Source organism: Delphinapterus leucas, chromosome 15 (assembly GCF_059928025.1).
Source record: "Delphinapterus leucas isolate spDelLeu-1000000601 "Yukka" chromosome 15, BTC_Dleu_Yukka2, whole genome shotgun sequence".
NCBI lineage: Eukaryota > Metazoa > Chordata > Mammalia > Artiodactyla > Monodontidae > Delphinapterus > Delphinapterus leucas.
The window spans coordinates 4835445-4857634 of NC_143143.1; the positions used below are offsets into that span (position 1 = coordinate 4835445).

Below are 22190 nucleotides of genomic sequence, written 5' to 3' on the forward strand. Positions count from 1 at the left end.
CAACCTCATGATAACGTTTATTTACAAGCTTTACACTTTGTTGAAGTGCACTCATCTCCAGGAAAGGAGAGCCTCCATTCTACACCAGAAAGCGGGAAGGCTGGAATTACTGTAAAATTTCTCGGGCCGAAGGGCGAAGGCTTGACTTTTAAATACGTTTCTTGATCTTTTTTCCCTGGGTGCACGTGCGAGGAGGACCTCCCGCCGCCCTGTTTTGTAGACTGGGCATTCGCCTGCCCCGGACCCCACGTCCGTCCCAAGGCTGCTCGAAGGCGGGGCGGGGCCGGGTGTGCACGCCCGCTTCGCCCCCGGAGGGTCCCCTCTCACCCTCGCGGGGCTCCGGGCGGGGCCGAGCGCGTTCACGAGGGGTCCGGGCGGGTTCCCGCAGGCGGGGCCGCGCGGCCTCGGGCCACGCCCATCGCAGCCGGGGGCGGGGCATGCGCGCCACGTGACGGCGGCGCCGAGCGGCGAGCGCCCCGCCCCGCGGGAGGAGGCCCGGGCAGCGACCGGGTCCGCGCGCTGCTGGAGCTGCACGGCCGCCCGCGCGCTCCGCACCCGCGGCCCCTCGCCCGCTGGCCCCGGGCTCGCCGGCTGCGGGAGCGGCCTCAAGATGGACGAAGACGGCGGCGGCGGCGAGGGCGGCGGCGGTGAGTGTCGGAGGTGTGGCCGGCGCGGCTGGCGGCCTGGGGCGGGGGTTGCGGACGCGCCGGACCGGAGCGGGGACTGCCGGTCCCGGGTCGGGGGTCGGTGGTGCAGGTCCGCCTGAGAAGACCCGGTCTGGGCAGCGCCGGTGCCGGCTGCCGACCGCCGAGGCCCGCGGCGCGCGCCGGGCCCGGGGCCCGAGGCGGGGGGCCGGGGGCCCCGAGGCGGGGTCGTCGCGGAGCCCGGGCGAGGGTCTGGGACGAGGCTGGGGCTGCCCGCCGGCCGGGGTCTCCCGGAGGCTCGGGTCGGGGTTCGGCGGTCGCTCTCCGCAGGCGGGGGACCTTGGGGGCGACCTTCTCCGCTCTCACGCCCTCCGGAGCCCAACCGTCGGTGACGACCCTCCCCGCGTCTTCTCTCAGGTGGTGGGAAGCGGGGAGTCCACGGGAAACCGGGATGGCAAAGTTTTGAATTGGGGATCCTCCGGGTCCAAGAAGGGCGGCTGCGGGGAGAGGGTTGAACGTCGTGACAGTTTTCTTGGCTTTAGGTCAGAAGTGGTCAGTGGGATCGTTAAATGAGGAGGGGGCCGCTAGAGCGCACGCATTTTATGAAATAGGGGAACGTTACGGAGTGAGCCAAAAATAAATTTAAAAAAAGTCAGAGGAGCCGAGGGGTCGGAGTCAGGAGCTGCAGCCCGCCCGGAGGTGAGACCAGAAAACCAAGCTGTCCCTCTGACGCTCGGTCACCTCTTGCTAGAAGATTCGCGTTTGTTGTAAATTATTTAGTGGAATACAGATTACCGTTGTGTCATGATGCGAATTACGCCTTTAAAAGCGAATAACGTGTCTGTGTAGTGTCTGTGGCTGGAGTGGGGTCGTTGGCTTGGGAAGCAAAGGGTTAATACCCCTGTTTTACAGGAACACCCAAAGTTAAGGATCTCTCTCTGTTTTTGCTAAAGATCTTCTTTATGCTGACAGACGGAATCATCAGAATTCCTTGTAATAAGGGAGCATTTTGGGGAAAAAAAATCTTAATTACAGGCTGCGGAGCAGCTGCCTGTAAGAATCAGCAGTGCTGAACGCTTCAGGATGAAGTGGTTAATCAAGGTACCTTCTAGCATTTAAGTGCTGCTCCGGGGGAAATGTTTGCGCCCCAAGAAGCGGTGGGGCTGGGATGGGGGGAAGTTCGCCCGAATCCTGGCATTTGTCGAGTTCAGTTCTCATAGTTGAAGCTAGGGGTAGCACTGTGGCACCGAGTGGGTGTGTTGTTTTGACGGAAAGTTCTGTGGAAAGGAGGAGCCCAGGTGCACACCCTCCTCCAGCCAGGCTGCTGTCTTAAGAATGTAAGTGATGGATTCTCCGTGGACGCGGTGTTTCCTGCCTGTCAAAATTGGGGTAACAGCACCGGCAGACAAGTGTCTCCTTTTTAGAAAACAAAGACAAACAACTGTAATATTTAAACGTTTGACATTCGAGTCCAGGCAGCTGGCTGGCTTGGCGATTTCATTTGAAGGAGTTTTGGACTCTGTCCGTGAAGGAATGTAGAAAACTTGAAGGTAAAAGCCGGTATAAAGATGAAAAAAGGAAGCCAGTATAGATCTTGAATATTATAGCGAAGGACAGTATTACATCTCCAAAGTATCAAGACTTTCTTTGGGCTAATATAGCTCTTCTGGGAATACAATCCTGAGATTAAGAAAAAAAAAAAAAATCTCACGCACAGGAGCTGTGCATTAACGTTATTTGTAATAGAAAATTGGAAACTACAGTGCCTAATAGGAGACTGGTGAGGTAAATTATGGGGAGTTTACTGGATGAAATATTTTCCAACCATTAAAAATAAGCAGTTTTATATATTATGGTCTAAACAATGTAAAAACTGCTGGTATTATGGATGTTTTATTTTCTCGGTTTTTATATTTCCCAAGTTTCTGGAATGATGTATATTACTTTCAAATTTGGAAAAAAAAAACTTAAAAAATTTACCCTAATAAGACAATTGATAAAATTTGAATAGGCAATAGATCAGATAATGGTATTGTATCAATATTAAATTTCTGGGTTTTGATAATAAAAATAGAGAAAATATTCCTTTTCTTAGGAAATACACACTGAATTATTAAGGTATAAGGAAGTATAGTGCCTCAGCTTACTCTCAAGTGGTTCAGAAAAAAAAGCTCACACACATGAAAAAAATAGAGACAGAAGGATAAACATATGGGGCAAAACGTAAATACTTGGTGTATCTGGGTCAAGGGTATATTGGTATTTGTTGTACAATTCTTGGAACTTTTCTGAATGTTTGAAATTATATAAAATCACCTCTTCAAAAAAAAAACAATTACCCTGCAGTGGGAAAAAGGGTATGATTGTTTTTAAAGTATCATTTAATTCACTTCACTGGAACAGTCAACAATAAACAGATATTTATTGATTACTAAAATGTCCCTGCCTTATTAAGCTTTATTGATATGGTTTATTAACTTCTTTCTTCCTTGCCTCATGGAAGACACTTTAAAATGTTTGGCATTCTTAGAGCAAGTGTGTTTTTGAATAGATGGAAATCTTAAGAGTTTTGAAAGAAGAGTCATATAGTGCTTGTCATATGAATTCAGTGTGCTTATATTTAACTGTTGATTGATGGAAGTTTTGAAGTTAACATACTTCTTTATGGTTCATTAGTTTTTATCACCATTTAGATTTCTAAAAATGCTTTGCTTTAAAATTCATGGTTTTAAAAATAAAGTTCAGCCCTTCGAAAGAATAGTTTCGCTTGCCAGTCATTTGCAAAACATAACTTTTTTGGGTATATTTTTAGAGTGTAGTACAGAACTTTGAACTGTATATGGGGAAGTCAGTTTCAGCTTGTTTACCAGAGAGGGTAAATAATCTATTCAAACAGTAGTTATGCCAGGGGCAAAAGAATTAAAATATCTTTTTTGCTAATGTGTTGGTTGGTTAGAAGACTTCAAAAAATGATTCCTGCTTGCTGTTTTGATACTTTTAAGTGTTTGTCCAGGGTATTACTGTTTGTTCTTTAACTGTAGGATAAGGAGAGAGGGTGGTGGTAGGAATGGCTGGAAGGCAGTTCTAAGGAGGAACACATGGGGGGTACTAGATTACGAGAACACACTTATTTATAATGTGTGCCGACTGTAGTTAAGGTATCTTTCATTCCTTTGGGGCCTTGTTGCCTTTCAGTTTTTCTAGAACAGTTCTTGAGATATGTCTCTACTTGGAAGGTGACTGGCTAGTTTGGTTCATTGCCACCATCCTAATGCTCAGTTTGGGAGTCTGTGTGATTGAACTTCCTGAACGGACCATCTGTGGCAGATGAGGTGAATAACTTTACTGATTTCCCCTCCCTCCTGCACCACCGCCCCCCCTTACCCCAATCAGCATAGCTGAGACGTAAGCCTGTGCTTCACGTGAAAAGCTGCTCCACCTCACCCAATAAAGTTAATATAAATTAAGGCCAGGCTGAGATCCCAGATTTTGCCTGTCAGGCAAGCGATAACCCCTACATTTGAAACCATCTGTGGGCGATGGGAGTGTAAATTAGTTACCACTCTTAAGGAGGCTGCGCCAGCCTGTGCTTGGCTGGCTTGGATCCATTGCTTGCCCTTCGCCTGCAGAGGGACGTTTCCCAGAGCCCGGGTCGGCTGGCTCGGGGCTAGGTGTGGCCAGTGGGAGCCGCTGGTGGGTGATTGGCTGGCAGGAGGAAGGGAGAGGCCAGGTTATCGTCTTTGCTCGCATTCTGCCTTCAGCCTTGTGTCTGGCGGGTCGGTCTCCTTTTGGCTCCAGCTCCTGCCTGTTGACCGAGCCCCCGAGCTTTGGAAGGACCTCCTCCCTGTGACCCTCCAGTTTAGAGGTGGTAGCAGCTTGTTCCTCTTGCTAATCTCTGCCTTGTCTTACCATTTCCTGTATGATTCTCAGCTTTTCTATTGTATGTGTAACCAATTCCTTGTTTTAAATTCCCTCTACTTCAACTCCTTGAGGGCCTTCTGTTTCTCTGGTTGGACCCCGATAGATACAGGTGCCCTGGGCAGCAGCTTTTAAAATTACAGGCATGTACATCCTTTGATGCAGCAATACCAGTTCTAGGAATTTAACGTGTAGGTATATTTTTACATGCCTGAGATACCGTAGGTACAAGAGTATTCACTGCCTTGTTTGTAATAGTAAAAGATGGAGAATAACCCGAGTGTTCACTGCACGTTATGTACCCGCATGGCGATTGAAGTCGTGAGGCTGTATAAAGGAATGAGGAGGCTCCTTATGAACCAATAGGCAGAGGTTTCCAAAATATTTTACTAAGTTACAGAAGCAAAGTGTAGGCAAATGTGCACTGTTTGTTACCATTTCTGTTAAAAAGAAAAAAAAGGAAGTGGTTACATATGCATGAAAATTCTCTGGAAGGCTAAGCAAGGAACTAATAACAATGGTTACCTGTTTGGGGAGGGTGATGGGAACCAAGCAGATGGGGAACGTCAGTGCCCGGGAAACTTCGCTCTATGCCTTTTTATATTTTGCAATTCAGAAAAGCTTGTCCATCTCCACTGTTTGCCAAACTGGAAACCAGTTTCACAGAAAAATAGTATGAAAACACCCTTTTTGAGAGAATTTTAAAAATTGAATTATAGTTGATTTACAATGTTATGTTTTAGGTGTACAACAAAGTGATTCGATATTTTTGGAGTTTTTGTATATTAAAATCAGTGTAACCTGTAGAAAGTTATAAAATAAATAACTTATTTTTTCAGTCTGCATAGGAAATTAACTGCTTTCTTTTGAATGTTTAAAAAGTGACATGATAGGTGTTTTTAGGGTATGCTTAGAGCGTATTGTTTTCTGGAACATTTATTTATTCAACAAATATTGATAGCATCCCGACCAAATGCCAGGTCCTGTGCTTGGCGGAAGGGTGAATACAGTGAATAAAGCAGATGAATTTCCTGCGTTCCTGGAGCTTTTGTTTAGACGGGAGACTGAAGAAAAATGTAAACAGATGTATAAAGTCTTTGCAAATTATGCTGATGTGTGAAAGGAAATCAACAAGGGGTTGAGGGGAGAGTTGGGGGCCTGTGGTGGGAGGGGTAGGTAGGGCCTGTAGCCAGGGGAGGCCTCTTGGAGGGAAGACTCTTTCAGGTGTGACCTAAAGGGGTCGAGGACCAGGCAGAGGCTGGGCCCGGGGCTTGGGGAAGCAGAGCGCCTCCAGAGGGCTGAAAGCTGCCGTGTGTGGTCTGAGCCAGCAGTGAACTGGGACGCTTCAGGCAGTTTGAGTAGGTAAGGAATTTACATTTTGTTAAGTGTGTGAAGCCAATGAAGGGTTTTAAACTGCGGGATGACATTTGATTTATGTTTAAGTAATTGTAGCTAATGTTTACACAATGGTCTCTGTGTCCAGTTCTGCCCCGCCTGCTTTATGGATCTTAACCTATTTACTTTTCGCAATAACCCTGTTAGGTACTTAACATGAGCACCATTTACGGATGACAGTGGACAACTGAGGCACAGGGAAGCCAAGTAACTTACAGCTAGTAAGTGGTGGAGCCGAGCTTTGAACCCAGGCGTCCTGGCTTCAGAGGCCACGTTCTCAAGCATTGGACACCCTGCCCTGTAAGGAGAGTGTCCTCGGCTACCGAGTGGGGAACAAAGTGGAGGAGGGGAAGAGAGGACTTGGGGATAGGCGCCAGTGAGGAGGGGTTCGGGTGGGAGTTACAGGGGCGAGGTGGATTGCGGGGGGTGGCAAAAGTGAAGGGAAAGATCGGTGTAGGACAAACCTATATAAAAACTCACGGAAAAGTACAGAAAGCAATGAAACAAACACCTTCCCATCACTCAGAATCCATGTAGTAGCTGTTAATGTTCTGTCCCATCATTTAAGGTCTTTACAAAAACTAATTAAAGCATCTCAGGTAAGTGTCTCCATCCTAGCACCTGGCAGCATCGTTCTTCCCATTGCTCAGGCCCAGATTTTGGTGCGGTCTTCCACTTCCTTTGCCTTAGCCGTCCAGCGTTCTTCTTGCCGCTGCCCTTGTCCACACAGCAGCCAGAGCTGTCTCTCTAAAGCAGAGGTCGTGTCACTCCTCTCCAAGTCGGCACCGTCCTTGGCGCACTCAGAGTCCCCTGCTGCCTGCAGTGTCGGGTCCCTGTGCTCTAGGCCAGGGGCCTACACACTTTTCCTGTAAGAAGGCCCGACAGCAGACGTTCTCAGCTGTGTGGGCCACACTTGGGCTCTCACACACTCTTCTTGATAACCCTTTAAAAACATAAAAAAACGTTCTCGCCTTGGGGCTGTCCTTGGCCCTGCTCTAGTCCCCTGTGGTCTCTGATAGTTGCCCTCACTTTTGTCACCACGCTGGTCTCCTTGCTGTTCCGTGAACTTGCCAAGCGCTGCCCTGACTCCGTGCCTTGGCACTTGCTCTGCCCACAGTGGTTTCCCCTTAGGTATCTGCGTATGTGCTTGCTTGGTCCCTTCGGGTTTCTGCTCGCACGTCTCCCTGCCACAGAGGCCTTCGTCCACCAGCCTGTCTCAAGTAGCACCCCGCTGTCCCCCTTCCCAGCCTCATTTTTCCTCTTCGCTCTTAGCACGCCTCATCTGCTGCACACCTGTTCATCGTTCGTCTCTTCTCTCTTAGAATGTAAGTTCTGTGAAAGAAGGAATAGCGTCTGCTTTTAACCACTGCTGTCTCTCCAAGACCTGAGACGTCGTGTGGAATAGGCCTTCAGTGAATACTTGTTAATAAGTACTGAGTAAAGTGGGGCTCGCCCCTGTCGAGCGCTTCTGGTCCTCTTCCCCTTCCTGTCTTTGGTATTTCCTAAAGGCAACCATGATGAATGTGATGTGGGCCCTCTGGAATAGTTTTCATACTGGAATGTGTATGTGTGTGTGTCGGTAAGCAATATATGGATCTCTTTTTGGTTTGTTTAAAAAATTATCAACAAATGGCATCATACTCTGTAATGTTCTGCAGCTTGTGTTTGAGGTTATCCATATTATTATGTAGAGACCCTGTTTGTATCTTTTAACTGCCATAACGTTTTCTTTTTCTTGTCTTGCCTTGGACTGTTATGTTGATTTTACATTGTTGCAAAGAGCACCAAGGCTCCTCTCCTTTTACAGACTGTGAAAGTTTCTCTTGAGTATCTCTCTAGAATCGCAGTTGTGGGTTATAGGTGTGCTCTCTGTTTAACCAGATGCTGGCAGGTTGATTTCTCACTAGGTGTATTATCAGCGTCGTAATCAGCTCTTGGCATTTGTCAGACTTCTAAGTGTTTGCCTGTCTCCTGGGTAAGAAATGATGTACTGTTATAATTTGCATTGCTTTGCTAGATGTATTTTGGAGGATCAAATGGGCGTATTGACAGCTGGGAGGTTAAAGGCGAAGGAACTGCAGGAATCAGAGATGACTCCTAGGTTTCTGGCTCACGTGACTGTGGGTGGTGCTGCTTCAGGAGAAGGGGAGTCTTGAGAGAAAACCATTTGGAGAGCTCATTTGTTTTTTGTTGAAGATGTCATTATTTTGTCCTCACTTTTTTTTTTTTTTTTTTTGCGGTACGCGGGCCTCTCACTGTTGTGGCCTCTCCCGTTGCGGAGCACAGGCTCCGGACGCGCAGGCTCAGCGGCCACGGCTCACGGGCCCAGCCGCTCCGCAGCACGTGGGATCTTCCTGGACCGGGGCACGAACCCGTGTCCCCTGCATCGGCAGGCGGACTCTCAACCACTGCGCCACCAGGGAAGCCCATCTGTTGAGTTCTTAATTTCAGTTATTGCTTTTTTCAGTGTTCTTGATTCTTTTATTAGATTCCAATTTTCTGTTAAAATTTTTCGTCTTGTCCAGTGAATTTCTTTATTAGTTATTGGTGTCTGATAACGTCAATATTTAGACATGCTGTGAATATATTCTGTTGTCTATTTTACCCTTGGTTTTCAGTCTGTGATCTTGATTCTAGATTGCCTGTTAAGATTTAATTAAATTCTAGACGATGTGCATGAAAAACTATAGAGGTAGTTTGAGACTACCTCTTCAAGAGAGGCTCCTGGCAGGCATTAGGGTGGGGAAGTAATCACTTTAACACTGTGAGGGCTGGTCTCCCTCCGGTTTACCCTTCTCCCAGGGTATAGCGCTTTGGTGGTCCCAGCTGAAAGCTCGGGGTGTTTACCAGGGCCTCTTCTACTTGGCAGCCCCTGAATTCTAATTTTGTCCCCCCAGTCCCATCAGACTGCTGGAGATTCTGTTGACCTCATATTCTATTCTCAACTACTCGTCTCTGCTTAGCCTCTTGGCCTTTGACTTTCTGCCGTGAATTGGCAAATGTCTCGAGGAGAAAAGTGGCTCAGATGATGGGGCTCATCTCTCTGCACCTTCTCTCTGGGATCCTGGCCTCCTAGGTTCTCACTGCATTGGTAGCTCTCTGATACCTTCAAACAGTTGTTTCTTATAATTTGCTCAGCCTTTTTAGTTGTTCTTGGCAGAAGGGTTGTCTGCAACGAGCTGGTCAGCTTTTACTGGAAACAGAATCTTAGGAATTCAGTTTTGGTGTTTAAAATCGGACTTCTTTGTGAGATGTCCTGGTAGAGATGGTAGGAAGATGCTTAGCTGTGTGGTCTGCTGCTTAGAAGAATGGTCTGGATAGGAGATAAACATTGGGAAGATTTAAATTCTTCTAATCTATGGGAATGGGTGAGAGAACACTTAGGGGAGAGAGTTGAGAGAGAGGAGAAAAATCCCAGGACTGAAGACAACCCAGAAAAGGAGACCAAGAAAGGGTAACCAGTGAGGTCGAGGAAACCTTGAAGCTTGTGTGGAATTGCAGGGCGGGAGGAGCGCTTTAAGAAGAGGGAGTGTTCAGCTCAGCTGAATGCTCCCGAGAGATGAACTAAAATGAGGATGGACAAGTGTCTACAGGATTTGGTGTCTTTAAAAAAAAAAGTTTGGGGAAAGGTGGGGAGCAGGCTAGACTGGAGAGGGCTAAGGAGTGAATGGGAGAGATTTTTCCTTGCTGAAGGAGCAGCCTGGGCCACGGCCCTTCCCTAGAAGTTTGCTGTGTGGTGAGAACAGAGGGAAAGCGTGGGGCGTGGTGAGTGGCGGGGAGCTTAGGGAGGGCAATGTGGGTTTGTTTTGCAGCTAAGCGTTTCTCAAGTAAGTCCTGATAGAGGACCGACAGTAATTCATCAGGTGAGCTAGAATAGGAACGCTGTTTGCACGCTCACACTCTTAGTGTAAATAACTTTGGGAGAGAGAAACTGTTTTTTAAAGGTTATTGGCACGTCCTTCGGGAAGCAGGTTTATCAATTTGTAGTAGAGGATTATTGAAACTTCTGAAGTGAAATGAAATGAAAAAATAGGTTTTACCAAAGCATCCTAAAAGCTGCATAAAGCATATTAAATGTTTTGAATTTGTGGGAAAATAGTAAATCATTTAAATGAGAGTAGAAAATACATGACTCTCCATCCTGATATTGAAGTTAATCAAACATAAACTTTTTATAGTTAACGTCAGCCCCCCAGTCGACATGAGATCCCGTAGTGTTTTATAACGTGACTGCGACAACTCAGCAAGCGTTTATTTTGGGTAAATATCTTTCAGTATTCCGTAAATATTAGAAAAGACTCACCTGAGTCAATTTAGTTGGCTAAGAATATTTTGTGATTTACTTTGATAGAACAGATTTACTCTTTCTGCTGACTTGATGTCACCAGGCGCACTGTGCAAATAGGGGAAAGTAAGTTCCTATCTTAAACTTGCAGCAGGGCTATTTTTAATCACTGTACTCTTCTTTGGAACAACTTATTCCTGTAATTAATAAATAAAAATGGCAGTTTGCTATAAAACCAGACATTTTAATGATGATTGAAAAGTATTTCCCAATATCTAGCTAATTAGTGAATTTTTTTTTCGGTTTTCATCCAGATGTTTGGCAACATGTAGACACAGCCTTACTGCAATTTTCTAATTCACTTTCATGGGAACATATAATATTCTCCGTTTATCTTGGACAGCAGAGTTTCCTTTTTCTTTGGACAGATACATATGAAACACATGCTCTTCTAGTAGAGTTTTGTGGTCCTCTGAGAATTCTCTGAAGGAGGAAATGGGTTGACCTATTTGGTTGCTATGAAGTAAAAACAATCTTGTTTTCATTTTTTTCATGAACATCTGGGTTGCATTTATTTTACATTCTGGAGGTTCTTTAAAACCACAATTTGATAATATGAGGCTTCATTAAAACAGTCCCTATTTAGCTATTTCTATAGTTAATTTAGTGCTAGGGTGGCTGATAGACTTTTTAAAATCTTAAAAAAAGTTTCCCTTTCTATAAAATGTAACTTTTAAATAACAGCCCTTGATTTTAAACCATAAAACGGGATCTAGATATTTTGGGGCGGCAGGGGAAGGGTCGGTCAGCTGGTTTGTTTCTCTGTTGCCCACTGCCATGCAGGCTGGCCTTTGGTAGGGCTGAATTCGAGTCTGTAGCAGGCCGTTGTGCTTCCCATCACAAATCCATCCTCCCTCCCTTCCTTGCTTGACAACCCTATTTGTGCAGATAAATCTGTCCATTGTGAAGCGACCTTATCACCACGAGGAAGTGAATCTTAAATGGTCTAAACCAGGTAAGGTAATCCCGTTTTCCTTTATTGACTGTGTAAGCTAAATCTGGCCAATGAGCTGTGAAGGGCAGTTAGCAGGGCGACTTCTTGGAAGGGTATCTTCCTTCTTGGAAAAATACACAGGGAAGAAACAGTTCCTCTTCTTACGATGGCCTTTGTTGGGCCTGGGTGGGTAGCCAACTTACATTCACGATGTCCCTGAAGTCCGTCCAGTTCCAGGCCCCCACACTGAGGATGATCTGCTGGACCCTTGGTGGAGTTGCTGGGCTTCACCCACTGGGGAGCCCCCCGCCCCGCCCCCACGTCTCCACGTGTCCTGTCCTATGTGACTGTAAATACCTGTCTTTTTCCAGGGCTGAGGAGAAGTGACTGGAACCAGGGCTGCGGGGTTGTCTGATACTGGCTGGAGCGGTAGGCGGGTTTCATTCTCTTATTTATTAAGAATAAGGATCTCGTCTTGGCCATTGAGGGCCAAGAGGAAACCTCTTCTCTCTGCCACACGTGTTCACTGGGTGTATATATTTATCCCTTTAAGAACGGAGCTAGGTTACACTTTCTTTTTGAGATGAACACTTTCTGCTACTTTGAATAAAGCAAAATATATTTTCACATGCTTGTAAATCCATTAACAGTTTCATTTGGCACATCCTTATGACTACATTTCTTTATTTTTTATCATTTTAAAAATTTTATTTATTTATATATTTATTTTTGCTGCGTTGGGTCTTCATTGCTGCACCCGGGGTTTCTCTAGTTGCGGCGAGCGGGGGCTACTCTTCGTTGCGGTGCACGGGCTTCTCATTGCAGTGGCTTCTCGTTGCGGAGCACGGGCTCTAGGCACGCGGGCTTCAGTAGTTGCAGCACACAGGCTCAGTAGTTGCGGCACTTGGGCCCTAGAGCTCTTGGGCTTCAGTAGCTGTGGCACATGGGCTCAGTAGTTGTGGCTCATGGGTTCTAGAGTGCAGGCTCAGTAGTTGTGGCTCATGGGCTTAGTTGCTCCACAGCATGTGGGATCTTCCTGGACCAGGGCTTGAACCCATGTCCCCTGCGTTGGCAGGTGGATTCTTAACCACTGAGTCACCAGGGAGGTCCATGACTACATTTATTTTAACACAGAAATATTTTTAAAAATGCAGTAATCGGAAGTGGCAGGCGTTGGCTATTTAATATTCTGTTAGAAGACAGGACTTCCTTTTAGCTCTTTTCGGAGAGGAAATAAAATGATCAAGCATGTCCTTTTCCAAGTTTCAGTAATTAGATTAAAATTTTTTTGAATTGAGACAGGCAAATGAATTCATTTTTGTTTGTATTAGAGTATGGGAAAATGGGAGGATTTCAGTGACTTTTAAATGTTTGGCCTGTTCACACGATGAGGCTGTATTTCCCGAGTGTGGGAGGACAAGTGACTGCAGACTTTGATTCAGTATGTGATGCCCTCATGAGAGCGAGAACCATCTTGAGGATAAAATGACGCCTTTCATTGCCTGTGTAACAAGAATCTTAACGCTAGATAATTGTTCTTCTGCAGCATTGCGTTTCCCCAGGAATCACAGAGTATCTGCTGTAGATTCCCCAAAGTCACGTTTCTAAAGCTTAGCCTTTTCATTTAAAATAGTGCGTAAGCTGTGTGCTGGTCAGACGGTTACTGTGATGTTTTTATTTTGACAAAAGAACATCACATGCCTTCTTCCCTCCTTCCTGATCTTTAGGTGTTGAGAATCTCGCTCACAAGAGGAGTCCGGAGCGCGTGTCACACGTCCTCTGGCAGCCCTCGTGGTGGTTCTGCCTCACAGATGCCCAGCAGTTTGGCTGGACGTGCAGAACATGATTATTTTTTTAACCTGGGAAGAACATAAGCCGAGATATTCCCCCTGGGCTCTGCTGCTATCAGTACTTAGACATTTGGCTTTAGGATTTAAGTCCCTGGTACCTTCGGGCGGCCTCCATCCTTTTCTCCTCCAGCGGAGGGGCAGGGGCGTCTGAGGCCTTTCTTTTCTCATCTCTTCCCGTCCAGTGTTATGATCCTGACAAAGAGCAGACCCTCCCGCGTGTAGAGATGACGAAGACTTCCGGAAGTCTTCTGGCTTCTTCTGCATTTGAAATCTTATCTCCCTTTTCTCTTTGACCTGTGAAAATTCGAGGTAGGGTAAAAAGAATTGCACTCTTGAGAGAAAAGTCTGCACCTGGAAATGTGGTGCAGGCCTGCCCAGCAGTACGGAGTCGGGGGCACACCCTCAGCCCCACTCGGTGGCTGGTCGCTGGCCCCAGCTGTCTCCCTACGTCTGGAAGCTCTCTAGTCAACGTGAGCTTGGCTCGGGCGGCTTTAACTTGGTTTTAGCAGTCAAGAGACACATCGGTGACTGGGAATTTCAGGAACAGATTTGACAGGAGAGCCTTTTCCTTAATTAAAGAGTTGTAAATTGACAGTCAGGGCCGGTCCAGCTTTCACTAGTTAGAGATGAAAGGCCAAGCTCAGGTGGTAAAACTAACCTGATCATCTTCCCCCAGTGCTAGAGAGGGGAGTCTTTTAGTGTAAGCCCTTCATTTTATGAGACCGTTTCTGCATGTTTTATTGAAGCTCTTTTCCCCTAATGTCCCTAAACATGTCCCTGCTGCCCTCCCCCCTCCACTCAGAGACCATCACTTTCATTTTGGCTAACCCGTTTGAAAGTAAGTTACATATAGTATAACACTTTATCCTTAAATACTAAATAGCGTTCATTTCCTAAGGACATTCTCCTACTTAAATACAACCATTACCATACTTAAGAGAACTAATGGTAATTCCATACTGTCATTTCACATGTAGTCCAAATTCTGCTTTCCCCAATTTGTTCTCAAGATGTCTTTTATAACTATGTTTCTTACCTATCTAGGTTCTCATCAGGGTTTACACCTTGTATTTAGTTATGTCTCCTCAGTCTTAAAAAAAATTTTTTTTTCCAGTGACTGACTTTCTTAAAGAGTCCAGGCTGGTTGCCTAATGTCATTACTTGAATCCTCTAGTCTAGATTACATATATGAACAGAAGAGAGGAGCGCTTTGGTTTCTTTAATGTTTTAAAATTATAAATATGTTAAAACCATCTGCTTGATTCAAGGTCAAAGTCCCGCTCATTTTTCCTGTTCTTTGGTAAATGTGGATTAGATTGGTGACCAAAAGGAGTTACTAAGCAGCTCAGGTGTCAGTGGAGGACGTGCGTGGGCGGACCTGGAGCAAATACACACAGCGGCTGGTTAGGCCTCCCCGCATGTGGAGGTGATTAGTTATCTGGCTTAACACAGTAAGGATTTTATTTTAATATTTGGCCATGGGTTTACAGAGAAACGAACTTTAGAACTGGAAAAACTCAGTAAGACAAACTGTATTTACCTAATACAGAAGAGATGCCTTTGCTGCCAGAACCTTGGAGGAAGAGCAGACCTTTCAACTCCCAGGAAGGAGTCCTTTTCTTCTCCCTTCCCTCAGCGCCTTCCTATTGGCTTTAAACGTTTTTGAACTTCAGCTGCAGCTGAGACTAATACAGGATCCAGCTGTAACTTCTTTGTTGTTGTTAGTATATCCGGTGATGGTCATAGCAAGCTCATTGTATGAAAATTCAATAAAGGAAAGGGCAGGGTGGGAAAAAAAATGATACTCTACAGAAGTATTCAAGAACTAGGACCTGATCCAGGAGTCTCCCTTTCGGACCCACCCTGAAGTGTTCGTTCTGTTTGTGACGAGTCCAGTAGGTGTTTTAGTCTCTCCCTTTTAATCGTGTTAGGTATACAGCCATGTAACCAGAGAACATGCATGAGGCTGACGTGTTGTTTTCGGGACGGGGCGGGGGGGGGGCAGAAAATAGTACCTGTGAGAACCCAGAGGACTGAGCCCTCCCCTTGTACAACGGGGCCGGGACTCCTCAAAGACCCGTCCGCACTCCTGTGGAGTGAAAAGAGGCGTTCTCTTTGCTTAGGTCTGTTCAGTAGAACTCATAGTTATGCGTTTACCAGAGAGCAAGTAAGTACAGAATCAGCAGTTCAATAAAATTAAACGTCAAATTTGCATGTCTGCTACGAAGTAATTCCTATAAAAGCTTTGTATCTCTGATCAACTCTGTCTTACAAGGAACAAGTACATATCATCACCCTGTAGCTGAAGATGGATCGTGTGTTTTGAAACAGTTTTTGTGATAGACGTAATTATCATACGACTAGTGATTTTCACATGCTTGTGTATCTTGAACGTTTTGTTTTCCTTTTTTTATGTTAAGGAGGTCACATTTCTCAGATTTCTTCTAATTGTAGCCAGACATCCTGTTTGGGGGCAAATCGAGACCAGCGCTGCCTGTGAAGGAATCACGCGGTTCTGTAGTGATCTTCCGGGTTGTTGTTTTTGGATTTGATTTTATGGACAGGTTTCCTTGAAATTCTGTACTCTAGTTTTAGATGATCTCTTTACATTTCTGTGGTTCAGGGCATCAGTAGTAAATATAGTATTTAGCACAGAAATATCGTTGAGTGTCTTAAGGCTGTATGAACTTTATAGGAAAAATAAACCAGTGACACTTCAGTGGATATAAGAGATGGGTACCACTTAACAAATTTAAGGGAGCTTTGAGCTGTTTCTCAGGTCACTGCTGTATCTGTACCAGCAGGAACGATATTTTGAAGAATCCTTACCTGTTTTACACTAGGACACTTCAGTCTCCTGGGTCCCCGCAAGTTACTATTTTCTGTCTCCCACTGAAAGGACGTTTTCGCGACCCTTCAAGAGACTTCCTGCCAGTCTCCTTTACTCTTCTCCTGTCTCAGTTTTACTCATAGTTTTGGGTTTTTTTTTAAAACTTAAGAATAATCTGGTATTTTAAAAAGATTTATAAATGGTTGGTTTGCTGCTCTATATAGTATCAGAGACCCTGTTCTCCTGAAGTACTGTTTGATCTAATGAAGGTGTTACAGCAGTGAGCCTGATTTGGTAATAAAGTACCTCTTTTTTTTTTTTGGAAATTGAACTATCATTTACATAACAGTATATTCACCCTTTTATTTATTTATTTTAATTTTTTTAGGTTTTGAAAATTTTTTCAAACTTCATTTTTTCAAATATCCTGCTGATTTTACTTTTCCTTTTTTTTTTTAACTTTTCCTTTTTCTTTAATTGAAGTATAGTTGATTTACAGTGTTGTATGTGTTTCTGGTGTACAGCAAAGTGATTCAGTTATACATGTATTCTTTTTCATATTCTTTTCCATTACGGTTTATTACAGGATATTGAATATAGTTTCCTGTGCTATACAGTAGGACCCTGTTGTTTATTTTATATATAGTAGTTTGTATCTGCTAATCCCAAACTCTGGATTTATCCGTCTCCACCCCGACCCCCTTCCCCTTTGGTAACAAGTTTGTTTTCTATGTCTGAATAGTCACCCTTTTAAAGAACAGAATTCAGTGGTTTTTAGTATCATATATTCACAAAATTGTGCTACCACCACCTAATTTTAGAACATTTCATCCCCTCAAAAAGAACCCCATCTCCATTAGCATAATTCTCCTTACTCTGCCCCTGGTAACCACTCATCTACTTTCTGTCTCCATGGATTTGCCTGTTCTGGACATTTCATGTAAATGGAGTCAGGTGCCCTGTGGCCTTTGGTGTCTGGCTTCCTTCTCTGAGCAGGTTCATCCACGTTGTAGCATGATTCCATTTTCCAGGCACATCCACGTCCTGACATGACTCAGTGTAGAGCGCCTGTACTTTTCCTGTGAGTGCAGGGGAGACTTGGATTGGTTTTGGTGTTGGGAGAGATTTTACTCACCTCTGTCACATGGTTGAATCCGTGGTTTGTATGCCGTCTTGAAGGTTTTTAGGTTTGCATGTGTTTCTTCTCATTGAGAAAGTTGAAGTTTATTTTCAGCCTTTTTACTTGAAGGACCAAATTGAAGCCTTACTGTCATAATACCTCAGTTTATAATGTCTGTGCTGTTGTGCATGGTTGCCTCCAGAGCAGAACCATGTCGTCTGTAGAAAATTTTTACTCTGAAGACCAATATATGGGTTCAAGAAACCGAATTTCTCAGGGAGCTGTACTGAACTGTGTTAATAAAAGCAGGGAGAATCTTCTGGTCGGGGATCCAGTGAGGCTTTGCCAGTGTCATCCCAGCGGTGGACACATGAGACCAGACTTGCATCCTCTATTCACCCTGAAATCCCAGCAAACAATAAAAAAGGAAGCGATAGGGAACTCCGAGCAGCAGAGGGACTGGGAAAGGGACCTTTACCAGAGGAGAGTTGTTTTTTTTTAACAAACCTTCGGAAGAAACAAGAAATTGGAACCTATAAACAGATAAAAAACAGAATGCAGATTGCGAGTGAGCGGGCAGGGCCTCCCGGGCAGTCCCCTGAGCTGAGCTGAGCGTGGACGTGCACGTAGACTCGGGCTGCTGCCGTCCCCGAGGAGCCTCTTCCCTTCTTCTCTCCCTTGTTGTTGTTGTTGTTGTTGTTGTTGTTTTGGCCGCCCCACGTGGCTTGTAGGATCTTCGTTCCCTGTCCAGGGATTGAACCCAGGCCCATGGCAGTGAAAGCGCTGAATCCTAACCGCCGGACTGTCAGGAAATTCCCACCTCTCCCTTCTTCTTGTTTTGAGGGAGGCAGGTGATAGCATTTTACCATCAGGCAAATATTTCTTTATGGAGATGGCATTCTCTGGGGGAGAATTGGATCTCCCTGGGTAGGTACCAGCACCCCAAGTGAAGCTTTTTTTCTTCTGTCTTATGGGGGCTTTTCAACCTAAAGATTGCTGCCCTGACTTTTCATCCCAAGTGAAACCTGCCAGGGACAGAACACAGTGAACCTTCCCGTTCAGGACAGAAGTCAGGCGAGAGAAGGTACTTAATCCAGTGCTGGAGGAAGCCGCACAGCTGCATCTCAGTTATAAAAATGTCCAGACAGCAGCAGCCTCCAGACAGATGGGGAAAAACTGACAACATGGAAGAGAAAATTTAATACATTTTTATAGCGGGAATAGCTGACCCCCAAAGAAAGAGCGTTCAGAAGATAGAAGAACACCTAAAAAAAGGATCCTTGGAGAGTCGAGGGAAGATGTGACTTGAGCACTAGCGTTTGTCTAACTTCTGCCTCCCTTGAATCACTAGGTCCTGATGGAAGTGATTGAGGGGAAAAAAAAAAGTGTAAAAAATGAATGGGGAGAATTGGGATCAGGGTGAAGACATACCAAGTGCTGACTCATGACTCTTTCCCTAGAGCTCAGTGCAGGGATAGGAGAAGTGTAAGAGGACATGCTATCGCCTCTGCTAACTTGGGGGAGAAGAGGGTGAGTGAGGCCACGTGGCCGCAGGCAGCTGGGGTGGGTTGGCTGCCTCGCAGCAGTGGTATTCGGGCAGCTGTACTCAGAGGCCGGAGGACACACGTGGCTGAAAAATGCTCAAGACTAGTGGGGCGTCCCCCTCCCCCTGCCCTGCAGCTGTCCTCCCTGGTGCAGTGGGAGCACCCCAACTCTCTGGATCGGAAGCCCTGCCAGATGGAGAATGATGTACAGAAACTAGGTCACAGAACCAACATGATAGATTCACAGAGAAGCTGGACCACCCATGAATGGGTGATGCAACGTCATGTGCATCAGCCCTTCAGCTTATGGACTTAGATCGGGAAAACCCACCAAACTCAGCATCCTAAGGAGTACCAGACATTGTTTTGGGGGCAAATTGCACCTGAATATCACTGTTCAACGATAAATAAAAACAGCATGTGGCCAAAATAAAATAAGGGAGGGGGATATATGCTTTTTGAGGCAGAGGAAAAGTGTAATTTTGAAGAAGACTAATCATAGAAACTGTAAGTAAATTTCAGGTTGAATCTGCTTTGTGTTGTTTTCTAATAAAATTCAAGGCATACTCTGAAATAAATGATTGAAAGGGGAGATAAGGCAACAGGCAGATAAAGTGAAATGAATGAGCTGAGAGGAAGAAACCGTAATGATACTAAATGCATTTGCTGGAAGAGCATCATCTCCAATGTAACAAGTTAAATTAGTGCTGTGATCTAAATAAGCTGTTCCTGAAGAAACTACGGAAACAAGTAGGACAGAAACAGTAATCAGAGATACAATGGAAAAACATCTTTGAGCTGAAAAAAACAACAGCTGCTTCTGTGTGTTGAAAGGGCTCATTCTGCTAAGATGAAATTAGTGGAAAGAGCAACTGTGTGCTGGTGAAATTTTTAAATTTCAAAGATAAAATACCTTACAAGCAGCCAGTCAGAAGAGAGAGAGAGAAAAAAAAAAGGCTACCTAGAAAGAAGGAAAAATCAGGATGATTTTAGGCTTTACTACAACATTGCCACAAGATGGTAGAGCGGAGGCTGAGAGTTTTGTGGCTAAAAGGTTGTAACCAAAAATAAAATAAAAAAAGAAAAGGTTGTAACCAAGAGTTTAATAATTACACTAATTGCTGTTCACCTGTGAAGGCAACAAACAGATGTTCTCTAAAGGTACAGAAGCCAGGCCTAGCACCCTGCCTGTGGTTGGAGCTCACCCTGCCTTTGCACTTAAGAATTGAGAGCCAGTTTGTTTCCTTAGTCCTTATTCTTTTTCGGCTACCTGTACCTAATATTCTCCTGACAGACCAGCTGTGAATTTTTCTTGAAAAAAAAAAAAACTATTTCAGGGCTTCCCTGGTGGCACAGTGGTTGAGAGTCCGCCTGCCGATGCAGGGGACGTGGATTCGTGCCCCGGTCCGGGAAGATCCCACATACCACGGAGCGGCTGGGCCCGTGAGCCATGGCCGCTGAGGCTGCGCGTCCGGAGCCTGTGCTCCGCACCGGGAGAGGCCACAACAGTGAGAGGCCCGCGTACCGCAAGAAAAAAACAACAAAAAAAAACTTTTTCAAAGATAAATTCCAGTCCACTAAAAGATTAATTAAAGTAACTCAGGAAGGAGAAAGTTGGGATATAAAATAAAACTGACATTGAATTGAAGTCATGTAAACATAAATTTAAGTGTATAATTATAAATTTAGTTACAAATCAGAATTCAAATGTCATAAATCTTGAAAGAGAAGATATGTAATGAAAAGAAAAAACCCCATTAATTCAGTAAAAATGGCAGCAATAATAAAGATGGATCCAAGTAACTCTAACATAAGCCAAGAAGTAGGCGATGGGGGAGACAGGAAGGTTGGGAGAAAGTTAAGTTCTGCCTTGTCTTGCAAAGGGGGATATCAACTGTTTTATTTCTGATCTTGAAAAATAGAAAAATACAGTTAGTGGTGTGGTTTTTTTATTTTTTTATTTTTTTTGCGGTTCGCGAGCCTCTCACTGTTGTGGCCTCTCCCGTTGCGGAGCACAGGCTCCGGACGCGCAGGCTCAGCGGCCATGGCTCACGGGCCCAGCCGCTCCGCGGCATGTGGGATCTTCCCGGACCGGGGCACGAACCCGTGTCCCCTGCATCGGCAGGCGGACTCTCAACCACTGTGCCACCAGGGAAGCCCTTGTCATTGACTTTTTGAATTTATTTAGAGGAGCATTACCTGCTTCTTTTTGGCCCACATTTGGGAAAATTTTTTAAAAGGAGGGGGTTGGTGGGAGATTTGTCCATTTTGTGAAATGTATTCTTTTAGAAATTTAGATCATCCGTGACTCATCCCCATGATGTTTCGAAATATTTTTGGACAGATCTTTAGGAAGGTCTTGGAGGCAGAAGGGCTTGAGGAAGGGGTGATGTGGCTGGAGGTGAAGTGGGGAAGGTGTGGTGTGGCAAATGCAATTGAAATGCATTTAAAAATTGCCACTAAGTTGTGTTGAGTTAGATAATTTAATTGTGACTTGTAGATGAGTAGGTTTGGAATTTTGTCTCCCCGAAACCATGTTTCTTCAGGCTGTTTTGTCGCTTAGGTGGCAGTTTTGTATGCTATTTTATCTGTAGAATCCGGCACTACCAGACTTAATCGGGACAAGGTGCACCAGATACAGTGTGATTTCACTGGGCTGCATCAAACATGCAAGTTCAACACAGACTTACTTGCTAGTTCTGGACCACAGGTTTAGAACCTATACACATAGGAATTCTCATAAATTCTATTCTTCACAATAAACACCAAAGAAGAAAAAAATAGGATGTATTTATATTATTGCATGTGGTAATCATCAAGTATATTCCTAACAGGAGAGCATTTCCATTTTGATTAAACTTCAGCGTTAGAATCAAATCTTCTATTTAAAAATGTACATACCCAGTGATGGGAACCATTTTCCACAGACTACCTTCTGACCCCATACCGTTCAAACCTCATTTCTCCTCCACTACCCTCACCACCCTTCTGGTGTTGGGCACTGAGAGACCTGTTCACGGTAAAATACCCCGTCTGCCCGTCCACTGTTGATGGTTTCATCAGGTAAGTCGGTGCAGGGCAGGAAGAGCATTCCTCGAGTCATTGGTCTATTATGCCTCTTTCCTGTAAGGTGATCCGCAGAAGTGACCAAAAGCCGCATGAATATATCCCGCTGAACCCGAACTAAATGTATCCTCAACTCAGCCTCCCCTTTAAAAACAAAAACTTTATTGAAGTACAGTTGATTTACAATGTTGTGTTAATTTCTGCTGTACAGCAGAGTGATTCAGTTATACATATATATACATTTTATACACACACACACACACACACACATACACATTCTTTTTCATCTTCTTTTCCATTCTGGTTTATCACAGGATATTGACCATAGTTCCCTGTGCTCTACAGCAGGACCTTGTCATTTATCCATCCTGTATACAATAGTTTGCATCTGCTAATCCCATAGCCTCCCCTTACGGATCCCCAATTTTTGCAAATTTATCTGAGAGATAAATTTTCAGAAGTGGGATTCCAGATCCAAAAGGAAAATGGATTTGAGATGTTGGTGGACGTTACCAGACCTCCCTCCACACCCATTTACTGTTCC

General features: G+C 44.9%; 1 protein-coding gene across 1 annotated transcript in view; it reads left to right on the forward strand.

Moving 5' to 3' along the window:
* The first annotated feature begins 463 nt into the window (after positions 1 to 463).
* The window catches only part of CYTH3 (cytohesin 3), a 97170-nt gene continuing 75443 nt past the window's right edge, over positions 464 to 22190 (forward strand). The window contains exon 1 of the mRNA XM_022587703.2: positions 464 to 647. Coding sequence (XP_022443411.1) covers positions 611 to 647 — 37 coding nt within the window. The 5' untranslated portion in view covers positions 464 to 610. The remainder of the gene's footprint in view (positions 648 to 22190) is intronic.